The sequence below is a fragment of the Cervus elaphus genome, chromosome 1 (assembly GCF_910594005.1).
Source record: "Cervus elaphus chromosome 1, mCerEla1.1, whole genome shotgun sequence".
NCBI lineage: Eukaryota > Metazoa > Chordata > Mammalia > Artiodactyla > Cervidae > Cervus > Cervus elaphus.
Window position 1 is genome coordinate 93,011,893 of NC_057815.1, and position 26,788 is coordinate 93,038,680.

The following is a 26,788-nucleotide window of genomic DNA, read 5'->3' on the forward strand; positions in this document are numbered from 1 at the left end:
TGAATAATGCAATGAATGAGATAAAAAACACTTTGGAGGGAACCAAGAGTAGAATAACGGAGGCAGAAGATAGGATAAGTGAGATAGAAGATAAAATGGTGGAAATAAATGAAGCAGAGAGGAAAAAAGAAAAAAGGATCAAAAGAAATGAGGACAACCTCAGGGACCTCTGGGACAATGTGAAACGCCCCAACATTCGAATCATAGGAGTCCCAGAAGAAGAAGACAAAAAGAAAGGCCATGAGAAAATACTCGAAGAGATAATAGCTGAAAACTTCTCTAAAATTGGGAAGGAAATAGCCACCCAAGTCCAAGAAACCCAGAGAGTCCCAAACAGGATAAACCCAAGGCAAAACACCCCAAGACACATATTAATCAAATTAACAAAGATCAAACACAAAGAACAAATATTAAAAGCAGCAAGAGAGAAACAACAGATAACACACAAAGGGATTCCCATAAGGATAACAGCTGATCTATCAATAGAAACCCTCCAGGCCAGAAGGGAATGGCAGGACGTACTGAAAGTAATGAAAGAGAATAACCTACAACCTAGATTACTGTATCCAGCAAGGATCTCATTCAGATATGAAGGAGAATTCAAAAGCTTTACAGATAAGCAAAAGCTGAGAGAATTCAGCACCACCAAACCAGCTCTTCAACAAATGCTAAAGGATCTTCTCTAGACAGGAAACACAGAAAGGTTGTATAAACGTGAACCCAAAACAACAAAGTAAATGGCAACGGGACCACACCTATCAATAATTATCTTAAATGTAAATGGGCTGAATGCCCCAACCAAAAGACAAAGTCTGGCTGAACGGATACAAAAACAAGACCCCTATATATGCTGCCTACAAGAGACCCACCTCAAAACAAGAGACACATACAGACTAAAAGTGAAGGGATGGAAAAAAAACATTTCACGCAAACGGAGACCAAAAGAAAGCAGGAGTCGCAATACTCATATCAGATAAAATAGACTTTCAAATAAAGGGTGTGAAAAGAGACAAAGAAGGACACTACATAATGATCAAAGGATCAATCCAAGAAGAAGATATAACAATTATAAATATATATGCACCCAACATAGGAGCACTGCAATATATAAGGCAAACACTAACGAGTATGAAAGAGGAAATTAATAGTAACACAATAATAGTGGGAGACTTTAATACCGCACTCACAACTATGGATAGATCAACTAAACAGAAAATTAACAAGGAAACACAAACCTTAAATGACACAATGGACCAGCTAGACCTAACTGATATCTATAGGACATTTCACCCCAAAACAATCAACTTCACCTTTTTCTCAAGTGCACACGGAACCTTCTCCAGAATAGATCACATCCTGGGCCATAAATCTAGTCTCAGTAAATTCAAAAAAATTGAAATCATTCCAGTCATCTTTTCTGACCACAGTGCAGTAAGATTAGATCTCAATTACAGGAAAAAAATTGTTAAAAATTCCAACATATGGAGGCTAAATAACACACTTCTGAATAACCAACAAATCATAGAAGAAATAAAAAAAGAAATCAAAATATGCATAGAAATGGATGAAAATGAAAACACAACAACCCAAAACCTTTGGATCACTGTAAAAGCAGTCCTAAGGGGAAGGTTCATAGCATTACAGGCTTACATCAAGAAACAAGAAAAAGGCCAAATAAATAACCTAACTCTACACCTAAAGCAATTAGAGAAGGAAGAAATGAAGAACCCCAGAGTTAGCAGAAGGAAAGAAATCTTAAAAATCAGGGCAGAAATAAATTCAATAGAAAGTAAAGAGACCATAGCAAAAATCAACAAAGCTAAAAGGTGGTTTTTTGAAAAAAATAAACAAAATTGACAAACCATTAGCAAGACTCATTAAGAAACAAAGAGAGAAGAACCAAATTAACAAAATTAGAAATGAAAATGGAGAGATCACAACAGACAACACTGAAATACAAAGGATCATAAGAGACTACTACCAGCAGCTCTATGCCAATAAAATGGACAACTTGGAAGAAATGGACAAATTCTTAGAAAAGAATAACTTCCTAAAACTGAACCAGGAAGAAATAGAAGATCTTAAGAGACCCATCACAAGCAAGGAAATCGAAACTGTAATCAAAAATCTTCCAGCAAACAAAAGCCCAGGACCAGATGGATTCACAGCTGAATTCTACCAAAAATTTAGAGAAGAGCTAACACCTATCTTACTCAAACTCTTCCAGAAAATTGCAGATGAAGGTAAGCTTCCAAACTCATTCTATGAGGCCACCATCACCCTAATTCCAAAACCAGACAAAGATGCCACAAAAAAAGAAAACTACAGGCCAATATCACTGATGAACATAGATGCAAAAATCCTTAACAAAATTCTAGCAAACAGAATTCAAGAACATATTAAAAAAAATCATACACCATGACCAAGTGGGCTTTATCCCAGGAATGCAAGGATTCTTTAATATCCACAAATCAATCAATGTAATACACCACATTAACAAATTGAAAGATAAAAACCATATGATTATCTCAATAGATGCAGAGAAAGCCTTTGACAACATTCAACACTCATTTATGATTAAAACTCTCCAGAAAGCAGGAATAGAAGGAACACACCTCAACATAATAAAAGCTATATATGACAAACCCACAGCAAGCATCACCCTCAATGGTGAAAAATTGAAAGCATTCCCCCTGAAATCAGGAACAAGACAAGGGTGCCCACTCTCACCACTACTATTCAACATAGTGTTGGAAGTTTTGGCCACAGCAATCAGAGCAGAAAAAGAAGTAAAAGGAATCCAGATAGGAAAAGAAGAAGTGAAACTCTCACTGTTTGCAGACGACATGATCTTCTACATAGAAAACCCTAAAGACTCTTCCAGAAAATTACTAGAGCTAATCAATGAATATAGTAAAGTTGCAGGATATAAAATTAACACACAGAAATCCCTTGCATTCCTATATACTAACAATGAAAAAACAGAAAGAGAAATTAAGGAAACAATTCCATTCACCATTGCAACAAAAAGAATAAAATACTTAGAAGTATATCTACCTAAAGAAACAAAAGACCTATACATAGAAAACTCTAAAACACCGATGAAAGAAATCAAAGAGGACACAAACAGATGGAGAAACATACCGTGTTCATGGATTGGAAGAATCAATATTGTCAAAATGGCTATTCTACCCAAAGCAATCTATAGATTCAATGCAATCCCTATCAAGCTACCAACGGTATTTTTCACAGAACTAGAACAAATAATTTCACAATTTGTATGGAAATACAAAAAAAACCTCGAATACCCAAAGTAATCTTGAGAAAGAAGAATGGAACTGGAGGAATCAACCTGCCTGACTTCAGACTCTACTACAAAGCCACAGTCATCAAGACAGTATGGTACTGGCACAAAGACAGAACTATAGATCAACGGAACAGAATACAAAGCCCAGAGATAAATCCATGAACCTATGGACACCTTATCTTCGACAAAGGAGGCAAGGATATACAATAGAAAAAAGACAACCTCTTTAACAAGTGGTGCTGGAAAACCGGTCAACCACTTGTAAAAGAATGAAACTAGAACACTTTCTAACACCACACACAAAAATAAACTCAAAATGGATTAAAGATCTAAATGTAAGACCAGAAACTATAAAACTCCTAGAGGAGAACATAGGCAAAACACTCTCCGACAAAAATCATAGCAAGATCCTCTATGACCCACCTCCCAGAATATTGGAAATAAAAGCAAAACTAAACAAATGGGACCTAATGAAACTTAAAAGCTTTTGCACTACAAAAGAAACTATAAGTAAGGTGAAAAGACAGCCGTCAGATTGGGAGAAAATAATAGCAAATGAAGAAACAGACAAAGGATTAATCTCAAAAATATACAAGCAAACTCCTGCAGCTCAATTCCAGAAAAATAAATGACCCAATCAAAAAATGGGCCAAAGAACTAAACAGACATTTCTCCAAAGAAGACATACAGATGGCTAACAAACACATGAAAAGGTGCTCAACATCACTCATTATTAGAGAAATGCAAATCAAAACCACAATGAGGTACCATTACACACCAGTCAGGATGGCTGCTATCCAAAAGTCTACAAGCAATAAATGCTGGAGAGGCTGTGGAGAAAAGGGAACCCTCTTACACTGTTGGTGGGAATGCAAACTAGTACAGCCACTATGGAAAACAGTGTGGAGATTCCTTAAAAAACTGGAAATAGAACTGCCATATGACCCAGCAATACCACTTCTGGGCATACACACTGAGGAAACCAGATCTGAAAGAGACACATGCACCCCAATGTTCATCGCAGCAATGTTTATAATAGCCAGGACATGGAAGCAACCTAGATGTCCATCAGCAGATGAATGGATAAGGAAGCTGTGGTACATATACACCATGGAATTTTACTCAGCCGTCAAAAAGAATTCATTTGAACCAGTCCTAATGAGATGGATGAAACTGGAGCCCCTTATACAGAGTGAAGTAAGCCAGAAAGATAAAGAACATTACAGCATACTAACACATATATATGGAATTTAGAAAGATGGTAACGATAACCCTATATGCAAAACAGAAAAAGAGACACAGAAATACAGAACAGACTTTTGAACTCTGTGGGAGAAGGTGAGGGTGGGATGTTTCAAAAGAACAGCATGTATACTATCTATGGTGAAACAGATCACCAGCCCAGGTGGGATGCATGAGACAAGTGCTCCGGCCTGGTGCACTGGGAAGACCCAGAGGAATCGGGTGGAGAGTGAGATGGGAGGGGGGATCGGGATGGGGAATAAGTGTAAATCTATGGCTGATTCATATCAATGTATGACAAAACCCACTGAAATGTTATGAAGTAATTAGCCTCCAACTAATAAAAAAATTTTAAAAAAAAAAGTGTAAATCTTTTTATTTTAAATTTCACCTGAGCTTATTAAGAATTCTAGTAAAAAGGAAAATAATGGACAGCACAACTAAGACTCTATGAAGGAAGCCATAAATACCTGGTGCTACCATTCACTGCTGTGGACAGGTACAGTATATGCAACTATGTGGAATTAATTTGATAGCATGCTTTGTAACGAGTGCAGTTGTTTTGGTCCACTTGCAAACACTGCAAAAGCATTCTTAAGAATGTCATAGATGTCAAAATATTGGTTATTCACAGCAGGCACTGTTTTTGCTGCTTGAAGAACACCAGAGTGATTTCTGGATGGTGATGCATGAATCTTGCTGTTGAAGAGTGTGCAGAGCAGTCTTGATGAGAAAAGAAGGCTTTTGAGTTAACCTTACATGCTTGTGCAGAGGATGAGCGAGAACTCAGCAAGAATAGTTCTATACTTTGCATTTTGGATGTGAGTGGGCTAGAAGAGAAAGAATAGAATGTATATGCTGCATTTTCAGAAACTTAAGTGGACTATGCAGACTTTGACCAGCAATTAGGGAGCTCCACAACCCAGATTCAATACAATTGCTTATTGAATTCCAATGCTTGTTCATTTGTCCACTAGTTCCCCCTTTACTACAGCGACTCCGGGAGTTGGTGATGGACAGGGAGGCCGGGCATGCTGCAGTCCACGCAGTCTCAGAGAGTCAGACATGACTGAGCAAGTGAACTGAACTGACCTGATAGTCACACTGCTTGCGCTACTGTATTATCCCAGGATTTTATTTTTTCTATGTGTTAGTAACTTCATTAACATTTCTACTATTTCTTATGAAATTTGGACAATGACATATTTATAAGGAATACAGGTTTAAGCATACAATATCTTTAATAAATGGCCAGAAATAATTGTACTTTGCTGACAGAGTTCATCCTGTTGGGATTAGCAGACACATTGGAGCTACAGACTATCCTTTTTTTTCTTTTTCTGGTGATTTACACACTTACAGTTGTGGGAAATATTGGAATGATCCTTTTAATCAGGACTGATTCTCGACTTCACACACCTATGTATTTCTTCCTGGCAATCCTGTCTTTTGCAGATGTTGGTTATTCATCCACCATCACTCCAAAGATGCTGGTAGTCTTTTTAACAGAGAAGAAAACCATCTCCTTTGCTGGTTGCTTCCTGCAGATGTACTTCTTTATAGCCTTTGCCACAATTGAACGCATCCTTTTTGGGTTAATGGCCTATGACCGCTATGTGGCCATATGCAACCCTCTCCTTTACCCCTTGATCATGTCCAGGATGGTCTGCCTGAAAATGGCCGCAGGGGCTTTTACAGCGGGCCTGGTGAACTCCATGGTTCACACAAGTTACGTGAGCAGCTTGCCATTCTGCAGTTCCAATGTCATCCATCACTTCTTCTGTGACACCCCTCCAATTTTTAAGCTCTCCTGTTCTGACACACGCCTGTATGAAAGCATCTTGTCCACGTTTGCTGGTGTGAATATAGTTGGGACCCTGCTGGTGATCCTCACCTCCTACTGCTACATTCTCTTCTCCATCTTCCATGTGCATGCAGGGGCGGGGAGGCGCAAAGCGTTCTCCACTTGTGTGTCTCACCTGACAGCCATCATCCTGTTCTATTCCACCTGCATCTACACTTATCTGAGACCTACTTCCAGCTACTCTTTGAATCAGGACAAAATGGCTTCTGTGTTCTACACAGTGGTGATCCCCATGTTGAATCCTCTGATCTACAGCCTTCGGAACAGTGAAGTGAAGAAGGCTTTATGGAATGCAATTACTAGGAAAAGGGTCCCTTTATTTCTGGGGTTGTTTGGTTAATTTTCTGAACTAAGTGGAGTATTTAATGAATTTTAAAATACTGGTTGAAGCTTACTATGATTGTGGGCTTCATTTTCTTAACTTAGTAGAGTACATATTGAACTTTAAAATGCTGGATCTACTTATCATTTTTTATTAGAATATTTTCTATGTAATCCTGTTGTATTTATATCCAAATATATGAATCCAACTGGAGATGGAAATTGCAACCCTCTCCAGGATTCTTGCTTGGGAAATCCCATGAACAGAGGAGTCTAGAGGTCTTCTCTGTCCATGGGGTTGCAAAGAATTGGACATGACTTAGCAACTAACCTTCATATGAAATTCTAAAACTTTCATCTAATTGTTCTATATTTCCACTGGGTTCTCAAAAGTACGATGTGTTTCAATGAAAGTTTGGTTAGAGAATAAAAAGATTAATTATTGGGCTTCCCAGGTGGTGCAGTGGTAAAGAATCTGCCTACCAATGAAAGAGATGCAGGGGACATGGGTTCGACCTCTGGGTCAGGGGACCCCCCTGGAGAAGGAAATGGCAACCCACTCCAGCATTTTTACCTGGAAAATTCCCTGGGCAGAGGAGCTTGGTGAGCTGCAGTCTGCTATGGGGTAGCAGAGTGGGAAATGACTGAGTACCTGATCATTTAGAGACAAAAGTTACAGTATCATATAACCTAATCATATAGAGTATTTTTAAGATCCATTTAGCTTTTCCTTTGGCCTTTGTCAGAATTAATGATTAGTATCAATAAGAGATAATGATATGTTACATATGTCAAAAATACTTAAAATTGATTTCCATTTTAAGTTTTTGAATTATTTCCCCAGGAGACGCTTAAGTCATATTTCAATACTCAACTTTTAATTGTAGCAGTAGACCTTTTATTTCCCTTCTTCCCCTCATGCACATATATGTTCATTAAATAATAAGTATGAGCTTGTACAAACATATACTGTCAAGAAAATTGCTGACTGACTAGAATGCACCAATTGAAGTAGCACTCTTTGGATCCCTTTCATTCTCCATAGATTTTTCCAATGCTTTTCTCACTTTCTGTCTCCCAGACTGAGACATATACACAAACCACAAGCACACACATTCAAATATGGCAATTTTTAAACAGTACATGGCTCCAAAGTAGGTAGGTCAATGCTCAGTGAATGAATGTGACATATATTCTTTTTTATAACGAGTTCATGGATTTCCTGTGTAAGGGAATCAGTTATCAAGTTAGCAATAAAAATGAGTTGAGATGTGTTTTAATGTTAAAGTTAAGCATTATATGAAGTTAGCTAGGAAGCTGGCTTAGTAGGACTCTGGAGGAAACTGAGTGGGAGCCTGGACTTGCTAAGGAGACAAGCCCTGAGATGCTGTCAAGCTAACCTTATGGCCTGGCACAAAAGGTCAGTCCATTCTAACATCCATTGCCCTATGTCCACATAGTAGACTTTCACCAAAGGGATATTCATGAAGTCATTAATGTTGTCAGTTCATCCCTGGACCATGCTCTCACCCCAAAGGTCCAAATGGGTATCTGGTCCTGGAGGCCATTCAGGGGACTAATCAGGCTGTTCTCAGAGATGGTTCACTCCTTCACTGAGTGACTCACCCACATTTTTCTGCACCAGCTGGCTGCTCATTGGCTGTATTTTTCTGCATTCCTTGTCCTGAGTATTCAGTGAAATCATTTACATGGTCAAGATAGTTCATTAATAAATATCAATATTATATTCCTTGAATCAAATACTTTAATTTCTGGTATAATTTAGAAATAGAAACAATGTTTGGGAGGTTAAATCCATTTATTCTGTGATTTAGGGCTTCCCTGGAAGCTCAGAGGTAAAGAACCTGCCTGTTAATGCAGCAAACACAGGTTTGATCCCTGAGTCAGGGAGATCCCCTGGAGAAGGAAATGGCAGCCCACTCCAGTTTTCTTGCCTGGGGAAGCCCATGAACAGAGGAGCCTGGTGGGCTGCAGTCCATGGGATCGCAAAGAGTCAGACATGACTGAGTGACTACACACCAAATTCTGAGTTTTAGGTTATATGCATATCTTATTTTGAACCTTGTTCTCTAATCTCTAAGTCTAGTCTCTTATATTCAGCTACTTTCATTTGCAAAGTCTTCAAATATTTTCAACTTTGGGAACTATTACCACTTATTATATTTATTAATTTTAATTAAGTGAATATGTACTGCTTATGTAACTCAAGATTATTTATTTAGCCTTTAATTGCTTGTGAAAATTATTTTTAAATCATATTTTCTTGCTTATTCAAAGAATTTATGTAAAACATATTCAAAATATTTTTTTTAATGTTCTTTGACTCAAAAGAAATTTAGAATGTAAAAACATTGAGACCTCTAATTTTGAGTTTGATTGTATCCTTCTCTTCTTTAGAATTGGACAATATTTATCAAACCCTCCCTTATGAATGTAGCATTCTTTTGCACCTTTTGCTATTTGCATTTTGTTCTGTTTTTCTAATGTCCCTGTCTTTTATTTCACTTAAACATTTAATGTTGCCACCTACCACTTATTGACCATGTTTTGCCTTATTCAAGTGTTTTTGAGTATTTAATTTACTAAAGTTAATGAATTTTGAAACCCATGCCTTCATGCTTTGTTCAGTAAATATTCATCAGCAATTTGGGAAATCAGAGACTAACTTACAAAACCTGTGAATGTCATAAAGTTGGAAAATTAAGCAAACACACTGGAAAGGATGAAATAACCACAAGATGCAAATATATAACCTCCCAAAAAGATGAAATTATTGGAGTCCTGCATTTAGGAAGAAGAAATGTGCAGAAACAGTAGGTATTAATATATAAAAACAATGTTTTGTTTACATTTGTTAAATATAAACCAACATGCACAAAAATAATTTTCATTAGTTCATTTAAAAATAGGAAGTCTTACATTTTGTAAACAACTATTAGGTAAAGGGTAATGGTGGGGTTAAGTGAAACAATAAGCCTGTTCAACTTCACACAACTCAATTAAGTTAAAACATAGTGTATTAGCTTATAATTATGCTTTAAAAGACAAAGATAAGTGATAGTATGTCAATAGGACAAAGATAAATGGTCATGTGCATGGAAAAAAGTGAAATATAAAGTCGTTGAATAGATTTTAAAAGATACAATTTGCAGTAAAAGAAAGCACTATGAACTTTATTGAAAATATATAGATTTATTGAAATATATAAATTTATAGAAGCAATTTTAAAACAGTCTTTTAGAGACTGTATGGAATATGTCTCAGATAGAAGGCATGGCATCAGAAAGCAGAAATGTGGTCATTTGTTGCTAAACTTAGGTATAATTTACTTCTTTGGCTGGGAAATTGGTATGTATCATCTTTTTATCTTTAAATTTTGTTGTTTTAATCCTACTGTGAAGACACTGCATATACCTACACTCCATCCTAAAGTCTCAAAATAATCTGTGGGATGTTTAAGTCACTTAATAAAAATTATTACTCTAGAGTTGTTACTAAAGAAGGATGAATCTTGGCCAAGGAATTTCAAGTTTTTGCAAACAAGAGATCAACTGGTTGAAGAACTATGTCAAAAACTTGTTTTCTGAATTGGGCTCCAAGTCCTCAACTTCCTGAAATTGTATGATCATTGTAACCTTGTGTTGTAAGACAAATAAACATATAAGATGTCATTCATTATCCATTTTGTGTTCAGTCTGTTTCAGATTCATTAGCACGCTGGTAAGAGAAGACAGAAAGATGAAAAGAACATACAGACTTGGAGAGTATATGGAGATACAAAGTTTATCTAAATGCAATGCCGACTCTTGCTTTAGTATCAAAAAAAAAAAAAAAAATCATTGCAAGATGCATGATGCTGAGCAGCTTTTCCTTACATTTTCTTTTAGATGTTTTGTGGTTCCAGGGCTTATATTTATCCTTAATCAATTTGAGTTGATTTTTGTTCATGCTCTAAGGTAGTTGTCCAATTTCATTCTTTTATAGGTGGCTATACAATTTTCTCAGTATTATTCATTGGAGAACTGGCCCGTTTCCCACTGAGTGTTCTTGGCCCTTTGTCAAATATTAGTTGACTATATACAAATGTTAGTTGACTATACACAGCCGTGTTGTGTGGTGTGCGGGATCTTCGTTCTCCACCACAGAATGAACCCAGGCCCCCTACAGTGGAAGCGTGGAGTCTGAACCACTGGTCCACCAGGGAAGTCCCTAAAAGACTTGGTCTTAATGCTCACGAGGGGTCCAAGAGACAACATTTTAGGCCTGTAAGGAACAGAAGTAGAGTATTATTTGCAATAGTGAAGACATGGAAGCAATGTGAATGTCCATTAGTGGATGAATAGGTAAGGAAAATGTTATATGTGTATGTGCATGCACACACACACAATGGAATTATTAGCCATAAAAACAGGAAACCTTGTGATTTGTCACAACATGGATGGACCTTGAGGGCATTATGCTAAGTGAAAAACTAACCAATCTGATCACATGGGCCACAGCTTTGTCTAACTCAATGAAACTATGAGCCATGCCATGTAGGACCAACCAAAACAGACAGGTTGTGGTGGAGAGTTCTGACAAAATGTGGTCCACTGGAGAAGGGAATGGCAAACCACTTCAGTATTCTTGCCTTGAGAACCACTTGAACAGGATGAAAAGGCAAAAAGATAGGATACTGATAGATGAACTCCCCAGGTCTGTAGGTAACCAATATACTACTGGAGATCAGTGGAGAAATAACTCCAGAAAGAATGAAGAGATGGAGTGAAAGCAAAATCAACATCCTGGTGTGGATGTGACTGGTAGTGGAAATAAAGTCCAATGCTGTAAAGAGCAATATTGCATAGAAAGCTGGAGTGTTAGGTCCATGAATCAAGACAAACTGGAAGTGGTCAAACAGGAAATGGCAAGAGTGAACATCAACATTTTAGGAATCAGAGAACTAAAATGGACTGGAATGGGTGAATTTAACTCAGATGACCATTATATCTACTACTGTGGTCAAAAATCCCTTAGAAGAAATGGAGTAGCCATCATAGTCAACAAAAGAGTCTGAAACCCGGTTCTTGGATGCAGTCTCAGTAACAACAGAATGAACTCTGTTTGTTACCAAGGCATATCATTGAATCTCAGGGTAATCCAAGTCTATGCCCTGATTAGTAATGCTAAAGAAGTGGAAGTTGGACGGTTCTATGAAGACTTACAAGAACTTCTAGAAGTAAAACCTAAAAAAGCTTTCCTTTTCATTATAAGGGATTGGAATGCAAAAGTCAAGAAATACCTGGAGTAACAGGCAAATTTAGCATTGGAATACAGAATGAAGCAGGGCAAAGGCTAATAGAGGTTTATCAAGAGAACATATTGGTCATAGCAAACACCCTCTTCCAACAACACAAGAGAAGACTCTACACATGAACGTTATCAGATGGTCAATACAGAAATCAGATTGATTATATTCTTTGCAGCCAAAGACACAGAAGCTCTATACAGTCAGCAGAAACAAGACCAGGAGGTGACTGTTGCTCAGATTGTGAACTCCTTATTGCCAAATTCAGAGTTAAATTGAAGAAAGTAGGGAAAACCACTAGACCATTCAGGTATAACCTAAATTAAATCCTTTTCATTACACAGTGGAAGTGAGAAATAGATTCAAGGGATTAGATCTGAGAGACAGAATGCCTGATGAACTGTGGACAAGGTTCGTGACATTGTGCAGGAGGCACGGATCAATACTGTCGCTCAAAAAAGAAATACAAAAAAGCAAAATGGCTGTCTGAGGAGGCCTTACAAAGAGCTGTGAGAAGAAGAGAAGTGAAAAGCAAAGGAGAAAAGAAAAGATATACCCATTTGAATGCAGAGTTCCAAAAATAGCAAGGAGAGATAAGAAAGTCTTCCTCAGTGATCAGTGCAAAATAATAGAGGAAAACAATAGAATGGGAAAGACTACAGATCTCTTCAAGAAAATTAGAGATACCAAGGGAACATTTTATGCAAAGATGGGCTCAATAAAGGACAGAAATAGTATGGACCTAACAGAAGCAGAAGATGCTTAGAAGAGGTGGCAAAAATACACAGAAGAACTGTACAAAAAAGAACTTCATGACCCAGATAATCACAATGGTGTGAAAACTCACCTAGAGCTGGACATTCTGGAATGAGAAGCCAAATGGGCCTTAGGAAGCATCACTATGAACAAAGCTCATGGAGGTGATGGAATTCCAGTTGAGCTATTTCAAATCCTGAAAGATGATGCTGTGAAAGTGCTGCACTCAGTATGCCAGCAAATTTGGAAAACTCAGCAGTGGCCACAGTACTGGAAAAGGTCAGCTTTCATTCCAACCCCAAAGAAAGGCAATGCCAAAGAATGCTCAAACTACCACACAATTGCACTCATCTCACACACTAGTAAAGTAATGCTCAAAATTCTCCAAGCCAGGCTTCAACAGAATGTGAACCATGAACTTCCAGATGTTCAAGCTGGATTTAGAAAAGACAGAGGAACCAGAGATCAAATTACCAACATCTGCTGGATCATTGAAAAAGCAAAAGAGTTCCAGAAAAGCATCTATTCCTGCTTTATTGATTATGCCAAAACCTTTGACTGTGTGGATCATGACAAACTGGAAAATTCTTAAGGAGATGGGAATATCAGACCACCTGACCTACCTCTTGAGAAGTCTGTATGCACGTTAGGAAGCAACAGTTAGAACTAGACATGGAACAACAGACTGGTTCCAAATAGGAAAAGGAGTACGTCAAGCCTGTATGTTGTCACCCTGCTTATTTAACTTATATGCAGAGTACATCATGAGAAATGCTGGGCTGGAAGAAGCACAAGCTGGAATCAAGATTGCTGGGGAAAATATCAATAACCTCATATATGTAGATGACACCACCCTATGGCAGAAAATGAAGAAGACCTAAAGGGCTTCTTGGTGAAAGTGAAAGAGGGGAGTGAAAAAGATGGCTTAAAGTTTAACATTCAGAAAACTAAGATCATGGCACCTGGTTCCATCACTTCCTTTCAAATAGGTGGGAAACAGTGGAAACAATAACAGACTTTATTTTGGGGGGCTCCAAAATCACTGCAGATGGTGATTGCAACCATGAAATTAAAAGACTCTTGCTCCTTGGAAGGAAAGTTATGACCAACCTAGACAACATCTTAAAAAGCAGTGACATTACTCTGCCAGCAAAGGTCTGTCTAGTCAAGGCTATGGTTTTTCCCGTAGTCATGCATGGATGTGAGAGTTGGACTATAAAGAAAGCTGAGCACCAAAGAATTGATGCTTTTGACCTGTGGTGTTGGAGAAGACTCTTGAGAGTCCCTTGGACTTCGAGGAGATCCAACCAGTCCATCCTAAAAGAGTTCAGTCCTGAATATTCATCAGAAGGACTGATGTTGAAGCTGAAACTCCAATTCTGGCCACCTGATATGAAGAACTGACTCATTTGATAAGACCCTGATGCTGGGAAAGATTGAAGGAGGGAGGAGAAGGTAACGACAGAGGATGAGATGGTTGGATGGCATCACCGACTCAATGGACATGAGTTTGAGAAAAGTCTGGGAGTTGCTGATGGACAGGGAGGCCTGGCATGCTGCAGTCCGTGGGGTCGCCAAGAGTTGCACATGACTGAGTGTCTGAACTGAACTGATACATATATGTTTCTTCATGGTCTCTCAATTCTGATGCTTTTGTTTACGTTAGTACCATACTAGTTCAATAACTATAACTTTTGAATATCATTTGAAGTTTGGAAGTGTGATCACTCCAGATTTGTCCTTGCTCAAAATTCCTTAGCTGCAATGGGTTTTACATTGCCCAATGTGTAAGGAAACTTAATGTAGTTGGTGCTAATTAATGAACAGCTTCTTTCTGAGTACTTCAGCAAATTACACCTCTCAGAATAAAGCAATGTGAAATGAATTGTTGCTATTTCTGTTTTTTTTTTTTAATTTCTCCATTTACAAATCCATCCATGAAACTTTGAAAATCAATTTGAATCCAGCAAGCAGTGGACTTAGTCATCCTATAAACAGACATGACGTGGGCAATCATGTCATAACAAAGAAGATGAAAAGAATGGAATCACAGAATATACTTTTAATAAGAGAAAGTGAAATGGAAGAAGAGACTGATGACGAGATGTTTGTGAGATGTATTCAGTAAACAACCTCTAGGACAGAATCTGAACTCAGTGACTCAGATTTTAACATTAATGTTCTTTATGTTTGGATGTGAGAGTTGGACTATAAAGAGAGCTGAGCACTGAAGAATTGATGCTTTTGAACTGTGGAGTTGGAGAAGACTCTTGAGAGTCCCTTGGACTGAAAGGAGAGTCACCTAGTCGATCCTAAAGGAGATTCGTCCTGAATATTCTTTGGAAGGACTGATGCTGAAGCAGAAACTCCAATGCTTTGGCCACCTGATGTGAAGAACTGACTCATTGGTAAAGACCCTGATGCTGGGAAAGATTAAAGGCAGGAGGAGAAGGGGATAACAGAGAATGAGATGGTTGGATGGCATCACTGACTTGATAGACGTGAGTCTGAGCAAGCTCTGGGAGTTGGTGATGGACAGGGAAGTCTGGCGTGCTGCGGTCCATGGGGTCACAAAGAATTGGACATGACTGAGCAACCTAACTGAACAGAACTGAACCTACCGGGTATGAGCTGATAGCTCTTTTGTGGTTTTTATTTGCAAGGCCCTGCTTATTAGTGATGCTGAGTATCTTTTAATACACTCGTTGACCATTTATATATATTCTTTGGAAAAATGTCTTCAAATAAGTTGCCAAGTTTTAATCTTTTTTATTTTATTTTTTTTTGCTATTGAGCTACATGAGTTTCTTATATATTTTAGATATTAATCTCTTATAGAATATATGGCTTGGAAATATATGTTTTTCATTTCAAGATAGCCTTTTTATTTTGTTGATGTTTTCTTTTGCTGTGCAGGAGATTTTTAGTTTGATGCGGTTCCTCTTGTTTTTCTGTGCTTTTGTTGCTTAAGATTGACTGGTTTGATCTCCTTGCACTCCAAGGGACGCTCAAGAGTCTTTTCCAACAACACAGTTCAAAAGCATCAATTCTTCAGTGCTCAGCTTTCTTTATGGTTCAAATCTCACATTCATACATGACTACTGGAAAAACCATAGCTTTGACTAGACAGACTTTGTTGACAATGTTATATCTCTGCTTTTTAATATGCTGTCTAAGTCTGTCAACTTTTCTTCCAAGGAGCAAGCTCTTTTAATTTCATGGCTGCAGTCACCATCTGCAGTGATTTTGGAGCTGGAGATAAAATCCTATGTCACTGTTCCAATTGTTTCCCCACCTATTTGCCACGGAGTGATGGAACTGGATGCAATCATCTTAGTTTTTTGAATGTTGAGTTTTAAGCCAGTTTTTTCACTCTCCTCTTTCACCTTCATCAAGAGGTTCTTTAGATCTTTTTCAATTTCTGCCATTAGGGTGATGTTACCAGCATGTCTGAGATTATTGATATCTCTCCCAGCAATCTTGATTCCAGCTTGTGTTTCATCCAGACTGGCATTTCACATGATGTACTCTGCACATAAATTAAATAAGCAGGGTGGCAATATACAGTCTTCATGTACTTCTTTCCCAATTTTGAACCAGTCTGTTTTTCCATATCTGTTTCTAACTGTTGCTTCTTGACGTGCATACAGATTTCTCAGGAAGCAGGTCAGCTAGTCTGGTATTCCCATCTCTTGAAGAATTTTCCACAGTTTGTTGTGATCCACACATTCAAAGACTTTAATGTAGCCAATGAAGCAGAAGCAGATGTTCTTCTGGAATCCCTTGGTTTTTGTATGATCCGATAGATGTTGACAATTTGATTTCTGGTTCCTCTACCTTTTCTAAATCCAGCTTCAACACTTAGATGTTCTTGCTTCACATGCTGTTGAAACCTAGCTTGGAGGATTTTGCACATTACTTTGCTAGCATGTGAGATGGTTGCTATTGAGTGGTAGTTTGCATGTTCTTTGGATTGACTTTTTTTGGGAGTGGAATGAAAACTAACCATTCCCAGCAGGTTATCTGCTATCAAAGGGAAAAGAGATAACAAAGTTGGCAAATGTGGTTATAAGAGAATCCTCATACCTTGCTGGTGTGAAGGTAAATTGGTAGAGTCACTATAGAAAGCAATATAAATGCATTTCAAAAATAAAAATATACAATAATTACTATATGACACAACAATCCATTTCTGAGTAAATATTCAAAAGCAATAAAATGTCTCAAAGAGACATCTGAACTCCCTTGTTTAATACAAAATTATTCACAATAGCCAAGATAGAAGAACAATGTTTTGTCAACAGATAAATGAATAAAAGTGGCGTGGTATTATATGCAATGAGTTATTATTCAGTGTTAAAAAATAAAGAAATCCTGGAATGAATGATAACATGGATGAACCTGGAGGACATAATGCTAAGTGAAACAGGGCAGTCACAAAAGACATATACTGCATGTAGCACTTGTATGTGTAATATATATTTAGAAAATAGAACTCATAGGAATGGAGAGTAGAAACACTGATTGCCAGGGTGATGGAAGGTGTTGTTCAAAGAATACAATCTTTCTGCTATAAAATTAATTCCAAGGGAGACTTTCCAGGTGGTGTTGGTAGTAAAAGATCTACCTGCCAATGCAGGAGATGCAAGAGACGTGGGTTCAGTCCCTGGGTTAGGAGGATCCTCTAGAGTAAGAAATGGCCACCCATTCCAGTACTTTCACCTGGAGAATCCCATGGACAGAGGAGCCTGGCAGGCTACAGTCCGTGGGTCACAGTGTCAGACACAACGGAAACAACTTGGCACATGACACACAAATTCTATGAATCTCATGCACTTCATGATGACTGTAGAGAATAATACTGTAAACAAAATTTGCTAAGAGAAAAAATAGTTGTATGAGGTGATAGATGCGCTGATTTGATTTTGGTAACTCACAATTTATAGATATATTAAATAATCACCTTATGTACTTTAAATATATCACAATGTTATAACTTGTAATACTTTTACATTACAGTTTTGCCAATTATACTTTAATAAAGCTGGAAACAAAACAAAACCACCATTATATTAATGTTTAAATACCACTCCTTAATTCCTACCATGGCTCTAAAAACTTCAGATTATATGAACAACTTGATTGAACAAGGAAAAATTACCAGAATTATTTTGCTTTTCTATCTCCTCAAGAAAATCAAAAGTTAATCTGATTTGTGTTATCCTTTACATATTTCATCTCTAGTTTTGAATGTTCATGCCATTTACCCTTGAATAGAAATGCCATCAGGGCCCAGCAATCAGATTTAGTATCTTTGTGATCAGCTCCCGGAGACTTTATGTTTCACAGGAAAGCAGTATAAAGTAGACCTAGACATGATCTACAGTTCATGAGGTAGTGGCCATACTCACTTTTTCACTTCTTCAATGGCAAAAATTTGACTTTCTTCCATAAAAAATGACAATCAATATTTTAAAAATTTTGTCAAAAAATAGTCATTTAGAAACATCTTATATTCCAATAATACAAATTTAAAACATTTCCACTTGTCAAGATTACTGAACTACCTTTCTTCCCATTGGATCAAAAATGAAAGAGAACATGACAGATGTGATTACTAATTTGGAAAGACTCGATGATGAAGGTATAAATTATTGAGTCCTTCACAAGTCCCATAGTTCTCTAACTAGATGGTGCAATACTTGGAGTTGAATGTGCATCAGCAAATAAGACAAATGCCCGAGAATCAAGGAATTATGACAAGAGAGAAAGTCAAATCATGGAACACATTTTAAAACATAATATAATAAAAGTCAAACTAGCTATTAAATAAAGAGCACTACAATAGGAATGTTTGACTTCACCTGCAAGAAAAATGGGTTACTTGTCATAGAATGTGACATACCAGCTCTACCTCAGAGATGAACAGGTGATTGGCAGTCAGATCCTGTCACCAATTTACAGACAACAATTTAAAGTTGTCTGTGTCTCTTGAAGAGTATAGCACAACACCTGATAAAGCTAGATTTTTATTGAACACTGCAATAAATAAAGTGCTTCCCTGGAGGCTCAGAGGTAAAGAATCTGCCACCAACGCAAGAGATGCAAGATCAATCCTTAAGTCAGGAAGATCCCCTGGAGAAGGAGGTGGCAACCCATTCCAGTAGTCTTGCCTGAGAAATCTCATGGACAGAGGAGCCTGGCAAGCTACAGTTCATGGGGTCCCAAAAGAGTCAGACACAACAACTAGACAACAACAATAAGTAAATAAATAGGTAAAGGCTGAATACATGATGGTAAGGAATCATCCTGCAATGCAGGAGACCCGGGTTCAATACCTGGGTCTAGAAATTCCTTGGAGAAGCGAATGGCTAGCCACTCCAGTATTCTTGCCTGGAGAATTCCATGGACAGAGGAGTCTGGGGGTTACAGCCCATGGCATTGCAAAGAATTGGACATGACTGAGCAACTGAACTGAACTGAGCTGACACAGCCTACCAAAGACTCAGAGCAGCAATAAAAATTCAATCCATCTTTCTCTCTTATTAAGTTTAAAGCCCTTATGTCATTTTCCAACTTGACCAACTTCAATAGAAAACTTGGAACCCTGTGTATTACATCCTCTTGTTAAAGCTTATTTTTTCTTAAATATATACTTATAATTAAAGAAAAATCCTATACATGGAATGAACAGAAGGCCATAACTCATAAACAAATTAGATGATCCATGAACACTGGATAATTTGCAAGATATATCTTGTGAAGTTAAGAAATGGTGCATTAATAGTTGGAAATTGAGCATCCAATGAATTCATATGCAGATATAGATCAAATTTGAGATTCTGAATGTCTTGTGTAGCCTTTCCCAGCAGGAGAATTGCTCCATTTCCCTAAGATGTAGAGGATGGGGAGACAGGGACAGGGGCGTGGCCAGGTGGCTGGAGCTCCTCAGACCATATTCCATAGAGAGAGAAACTTCGAGGCGGCACTAATTGACCCAGAGGCTGTCAGAGTTAGTTTTTAAGTTACCACTTGATAAGCAGTTTATTGAGTTTAAAAATACAGCGTGTCATGTAGAGAAGATTCTCCTCAACAAGTCAGAGGGTACTTTTTACACCTAAGTTGTACTGATTTAAGCAAATTATGAGCTTCAAAGAAAGTTAAGAATGGATAAATTTGTTGCTTGAATACATCAAATCAGATGTTTATATTAAAAAGACCATATTTTCTGTAAAAGAGCAACATGTGGTGATTTTTAAAACAAAAGGTAAGCTGCTATAATTTTACCCTGGTTAATTTATTATAGCATATTTTTAATTCAACAATCAGAAGAAATACAAAATGTTTTTTTTCCAAAAAAGATTCATTTATGAGATAAATTTTCTGAACTTGAGATAAACAGACTGTAACTGATTAAGGTCATTTATTTTTAAAATGATAAGTGAAATACTAAATGGATATTATATCAACTTGCTGTGAAGAATTTTATTTTACTTTATTTATTGATATTGCTCAGAATATTAAGTTCCAAATAATTACCATGGAATGAACTGTGAAGCCCATGAATTTTGATTAACAAAATGGACTCTGGCATTACGCTGCTGAATTTGACATCATTTAAATCACACACTAGCTTCTTGACATTGTACAAGTTACTTAATCCTTCCATGTCTCTGGCTTTTTATGAAAATGTGAATCATTAGAGTATCTATTTCATTTATATTGCAATAAATGAGGTAACAAAGATAAACAAGGTTAGTACACAATCTGTTTAAATGTTGTTAGCAACAAAACATTTATTTCAGATAACCACACCTCTTGCCTTTCCATTGTTATGATTGTTCTTGTGTCTAGTCACTAAGCTATGTCCTACTCTTTCGGATCCCATGGAATATAGCCTGCCACATCCACTGTCCATGGGATTTCCCAAGCAAGAATACTGAAGTGGTTTCCATTTCCTATACTGGAGAACCTTCCCAACCCAGGGATCGAACCTGTGGCTCCTGCATTGGCAGGTAAATTTTTTATCACTGAGCCAGCAGGGAAGCCCATTGCTATACTTGTTTCTGCCAAAATAGAAAAAATTGGTAAAGGATGGACTGAAGTTCCCATGTTGGATCTGCCAACAATGATTAATTGCTAATGGAGAGAACAGATCAACTTCTGGAAAGATAATAATCAAAGAAAGTTATTTATGGGGGTGTTTCAGATATTAAATAGGATTTGAGTTAGATTTTTAATTTAATTTTGCTTTCTGTAACATAGTCTTCTTGTCTCATGTTTTCTTAGTACAACCATTAGAATTGACATAGATAAGAGAAAAAATGCATTGAGTCCTGAAAGTTAGAATGTTTTCTCCCAAGATACTGTTTTTGGTGTGTACCTACCCAGCATAAAGTAATGTACTAATTTTAACTCAGTATTCCTGACAAAACACTGCCTTGTACATTCTTGTCTCTCCCAGGTTGAGAAAAAGTCCACTCCAGGCCTGGATACATATAGCTAATTTCCAAAAGAGACAAAAGTTAGTTTTAAAATAATAATGATAAATACAATAAGTATTATGATTATCATAAAAAGAATGCCCTGTAGGACTACAACCATCCATTCAAATCAAGTAGTTAACATAGCTGATGCTACTTGCCCCTCAAAACAACTGAGTTACATCTTATTATTACTGTATATATTTTCAACCAAGAAAAAACAAGCTCTGGTAATTTAAGTAAAGATATATTGCAAGAATATATCTAAGTTTAATTTTAAGTTGCTCAATGTCAGAATCTTTGGTCAGTGAGTACCTGAATTTGTTTAAATGGACCATGATTGCTGAGATGAGTAGAAAATCTACATGCATGCAGTTGCCTGTCAAGAAATCCTTATATATAAGCTACTCACCTATGTAAGGGCTTGACCAGTTTTTGGAATATGAAACTGAGTAAGTAAATGAGTGCATTTTTTTTTTCCTGGAAAATATTTTACTGTGTTTTCTTAAAAGTAAAAATAAAAGAATAATTCTGGGATACCCTAAGATATGACAGGCTTCCTCAAGTTATTTTCTGGACCTCCCATAACACCTTTTAATTCTCACTGCATAGACTATACATCCCAGGTTTCTGCCTGACTCATCTGCCTGAAGCCACACTAGTTTCTGAGTTTGTAATGACAGAAACTAAACTCATTGTTTATGCTTAGTGTCCATAGTATATAATATACTTTTTATTTAGCACACGCTTAGTATTCACAGCTTTCCCCAATAAACTACAATATATATGACAAAATATATATGACACAATATATATTGATTTACTGCCTTATACATTCAAACAAGGGTTTCCCAAATTGCTCAGTGGTAAAGAATCCACCTGCCATCGCAAGAGTTGCAGGGAGGAGACGTGGGTTTGATCCCTGGGTCGGGAAGGTTCCCTGGAGGTGGAAATGGCAGCCCATCCAGTATTCTTGCCTGGAAAATCCCATGGACAGAGGAGCCTCGTGGGTTACAGTCCATGGGGTCACAAAGAATCAGACACGACTCAGCAAATGAAGACACGCACACACACATTCACACAAACATCTGTGTCGCTGAAAATTTAATCCCCCCTTTCCTCAGCTGGTTTTCAAATGCTATCATTTCTGAAGAAAAATAAAACATATATACATACATAGAGGTATAAAATCTTGAAAGTGTGAGATGAGATAACATGAAAAAGTAGCTCCTAAAAGTGAAAAGAGGAAATAAAGAGCAAAGAGATCAGAAAATGTAAAGATAGAGATGGCAAGAGAGGATTCAGAGACGTGCACCAAGGCTGAGTTTGAGCGACATATCGTTAATATTTGAACTAGAACTTCTCAGGCCTTGTTCCCTTGTCTTGACACTTTTTTGAGCTGTAGACAGAGATGAAACAGGCGGGAACTTCTGCCTTTAGAATTCACTCTGAAAAATGAATCACTGACTTAAGGATAATTCACTACAATAAGAAGGGGAAAACTTGAAATTAATGAGAGCTAAGAAATTAAAGTAGAAATGGTAAATATTTGAGTTGTCTGGCTTTTGTGTCAACAGTGGGAAACTGGAGAGCTCCTTAAAAGAGAGGGGAGTTGTGCTCTAAAGGAAGCAAAGGCAAATTAGGGAAATGAAGATAAAAGTTAAAAAGAATGCATGACAATGTGGATCTAGGAATCTGCAGCAGTCTATGAAAAAGGTCACAGTTTAGCATTAATGAAGGTGGGCTGGAAATCACAAAAAAATGATTTCTAGGAAGCAGTCTGGAGATGGGGAGATTAAATTTATTTGGTGAAAATGCTTAAGTATTAAAATGAGTTGATTAGAGAAATGCTACACTGCATTTAGCACTGTGTATTTGATAGTTATTCAGATTGAGATATTTAGAATATATATTACTCATTCAAAATGCATTATATACACATATAATATAATGTATATATTAAGAAACTCATATTTAAAGATAAGAAAACATACAAATGGACATCTTACATTTTGTCTGGCATGAACTCTGAGATTAAATTCTCTTAGACATTTTATTTTCCCTTTTTCTTATTTAGTTACCCTGTAAAGGCTATAATCTTTTAGTTTTTGTTGTTTAGTCACTAAGTCAGGTCTGACTCTTTTAGACAGTATACACTGTAGCCCGCCAGGCTCTTCTGTCCGTGGGATTTCCCAGGCAAGAATACTGGAGCATGTGGCCGTTTCTTTCTCCAGGGTATCTTCCCAACCTAGGGATCGAACCTGCGTTCACTGCATCTCCCCCACATTGCAGGCAGATTCATTACCACTGAGCCGCCTGGAAACCCCCATAGTCTTACTTAAGTACTTCTAAAGGTCTAAAATTTGGTAAACAGGTTTATTGGTCATTAGGATTTTTAAGGGGCCATGGTAAGGGTGAGGACATATTCCAACAGTTTTTATTGACTTTATGTCATGTTCTAAAGTTCAAGTGAATGTGTGACCTGCTATGATGTTTTATTTCTAATATTAATTTCTATGATATATTAAGTGGAATATTGTCCTCTATGGTGGAGGCAAGAAAAGAGTTCTAATTTTTTTCCTATCTGGGATCTAAGCCTCTTTCCCAGTGAGTGAGTGACCCAGGCTGACCTGAGCTCCATCTTGCAGTTGAGTGCTATGATCACCATACCCTTTGGTTGTCTGAGATGGTTATCTGAGATGGAGCTCACTTCAAATCAGATGTGAAAGACTCTTATAAACTAATTGCAAATTAGAAGGTGCCAGGCAGAAACAATACAGCTAAAAAGCAAACAGAGCAGGAAGGGGAAGTTGTTTCTTCAGAGAATGTCTCGAGTTGCCGAGAGCCGTTCTGTCCTGAGAGGAGGCCGCTTTCCTGTCTGCTCTTGTTGTACTGTTGTCTGTCTCTCTGTGTTGTTCATGTATTCAGCATCCCTCACAGGAGTCAAAAGGATAGAGCTCAAGATTTGTTTTTGTTGTTTTTACATTGTGGAATTTGAGGATATTGGATTTCATATATCTTAAACACAGGACAAATACAATTTTAAATGGATATATATATATATTATTTTGTTTGTGAGCATGCATTAATTCCTTTCAGTCATGTCTGACTCTTTGCGACCCCATGAATCCCCACCCTCCTCTGGCCATGGGATTCTCCAGGCGAGAATATTGGAGTGAGTTGCCATGCCCATCTCCAGGGGATCTTCCCAACCCAGGGATTGGACTTGTGTCTCTTACATCTCCTGCATTGGCAGACAGGTTCTCTATATTCTGTCAGTGATGTTAAAATCATCAATTTATTTTAACCCATTTCACTGCTGGGTCCAGTGAATTGAAGTGACTTCTAAACCTTTTGTTCGCAGATGGGATCCAGAGGACAAAATCCCCCACAGTGGAACCAGACTACATTGATGGAGTTCATCTTGCTTGGCTTCTCTGATATTCCTGACCTACAAGGATTTCTTTTTGGGGTGTTTCTGATCATGTATATGATTATTCTGATGGGAAATAGTCTCATTATCATAATAACCAAGATGGATCCTTCCCTCCAGACTCCCATGTATTTTTTCCTAGGGAATTTTTCTTCCTTGGAAATATGCTATGTATCAGTCACTGTCCCCAGGTTATTAGTAGATCTTTGTAGTCAAAACAGAACTATATCCTTTCTGGCTTGTGCTGCTCAAATGTATTTCTTTCTGGTGTTTGGAGCCACCGAGTGCTTTCTTCTGACCGCGATGGCTTATGACAGGTATGTCGCCATTTGCAACCCTCTGCTGTATTCTCTCCTCATGAACAGTAGGCTGTGTGTCCAGCTGGCCGCTGGCTGTTGGGTCAGTGGAATTCCAGTGCATGTAGTGTTAACCTACCAGATCTTCTCTCTACCCTTCTGTGGCTCTAACCAGTTGAATCACTTCTTCTGTGACATACCTCCAGTGCTTAAGCTTGCCTGTGGGGACACCCTTATAATTGAGACGTTAGTTTATGTGGTCGCTGTTCTAGTTGTCACTATTCCTTTTATGTTGATTCTTGGATCTTATGTGAGAATAATTGAGACCATCTTGAAGCTGCCTTCAGCCACTGGGCAAGCCAAGGCCTTCTCCACCTGCTCTTCCCGTCTCATGGTTGTGGCTTTATTCTTTGGATCAGGACTCATTACATACTTAAGACCAAAGTCCAGTCATTCTATAGGAATGGACAAATTTCTCTCTCTTTTTTATACCATTGTCACACCAATGTTTAACCCCACGATATACTGTCTGAGAAATAAAGATGTTATGGTGGCAATGGGGAAATTTTTACTGAAATGAATTGTAATATGACTCAAAACCATCACTTCATAAAATTTGTTTCTTACTTATTATAGTCTTCATGCACTAATCTCTGCTCTTTTCCAATTTTTCTATGAATCTTAATTATTATAAATAAGTGATATCATATGTCTAGATTAAATAAAGCCTCCTGCTATTTTTAAATAACAAATTCATCCCAAACTCAGTTTGAGGTATTGAAATCTCTGAAATAAGACATGGTGGTGTTGGTTTAGTCGCTAAGTCTTGTCCGCCTCTTGTGACCAGGCTGCTTTGTCCATGGGATTCTCCAGGCAAGAATAGTGGACTGGGTTGCCATTTCCTTCTCCAGGTGATCTTCCCATCCCAGGTATTGAACCGGGGTCTGCTGCATTGCAGGCAGATTCTCTACCAATTGAGCTACGAGGGAATAATAACTGCTCTCATAGCAGTTATTAATGGTTGTTGTTAGTGTTGTTGCTTTTTAACATTCAAGAACATTGCCTGCATGCGTGCATGCTCCATTGCTCAGTTCTGTCTGACCCTTTGCAGCCCCATGGACTGCAGCCCCCATGCTCCTCTGTCCATGTGATTTCCCAGGCAAGAATACTGGAGTGGGTTGCCATTTCCTCCTCCATGGGATTTTCCTGACCCAGGGATCCAACCCATGTCTTCTGCATTGGCAGGCAGATTCTTCACCACTGAGCCACCTGGGAAGTCCCACTGCTTACATATTCTGATTAAATGAGAGTATTCAAGCTTATATCCCCAGTGCCAACATATTGCCTGAAAAAGAATAGGAGTCAAATCTACTGTATTAGACTAAAATAATGACTTGTAGCAAAGTATAGCAGGCCTAGTACTTTCGGCCCCATTTGAATCTAGATGAGCACTTGAACTGAAAATATGACATCATTTTTCAAGACATAAAATGTTAACTTGGGGCAGGTATACCTCTGCTGACTTCACAAAATGATGGGAAGAAGAAATTATAGCTTGTTGAATTTGAGTTCAGAAAGTCTTTCCAGATTTTCCTTGTGAAATGTGGCAAGGCAGGTCAAGAAGTTTGCTTTTTTTTTTCCACCACAAAACACCTCTCATGAAGACAACACTGGAAACCAGTTTCTAGAGTGAGGAAACGAGACATTGCTGGGAGATAGCCCCTAAAGCTGCCAGTATAGATGTGACCACCGTGATGAAAAAGGGTGGTACTTGTATG

The 26,788-nt window shown here is 37.7% G+C and overlaps 2 protein-coding genes across 2 annotated transcripts; both read left to right on the forward strand.

The window, feature by feature from the left end:
* The first annotated feature begins 5,796 nt into the window (after nucleotides 1–5,796).
* On the forward strand, nucleotides 5,797–6,753 carry LOC122674311 (olfactory receptor 5F1-like). The gene has a single exon (XM_043872572.1). The coding sequence runs from the start codon at nucleotides 5,797–5,799 to the stop codon at nucleotides 6,751–6,753; it is 957 nt and encodes a 318-aa protein (XP_043728507.1).
* A 17,892-nt stretch (nucleotides 6,754–24,645) lies between these two features.
* Nucleotides 24,646–25,590, forward strand: LOC122674377 (olfactory receptor 10AG1-like). Its single transcript, XM_043872664.1, has one exon. It carries the CDS (start codon nucleotides 24,646–24,648, stop codon nucleotides 25,588–25,590), a length of 945 nt encoding a protein of 314 aa, XP_043728599.1.
* Nucleotides 25,591–26,788: the final 1,198 nt, after the last annotated feature.

What these genes read in the sequence shown, in the direction of transcription:
- LOC122674311 (XM_043872572.1), top strand. Translation starts at nt 5,797, where the DNA reads ATGGCCAGAAATAATTGTACTTTGCTGACAGAGTTCATCCTGTTGGGA.
- LOC122674377 (XM_043872664.1), top strand. Translation starts at nt 24,646, where the DNA reads ATGGGATCCAGAGGACAAAATCCCCCACAGTGGAACCAGACTACATTG.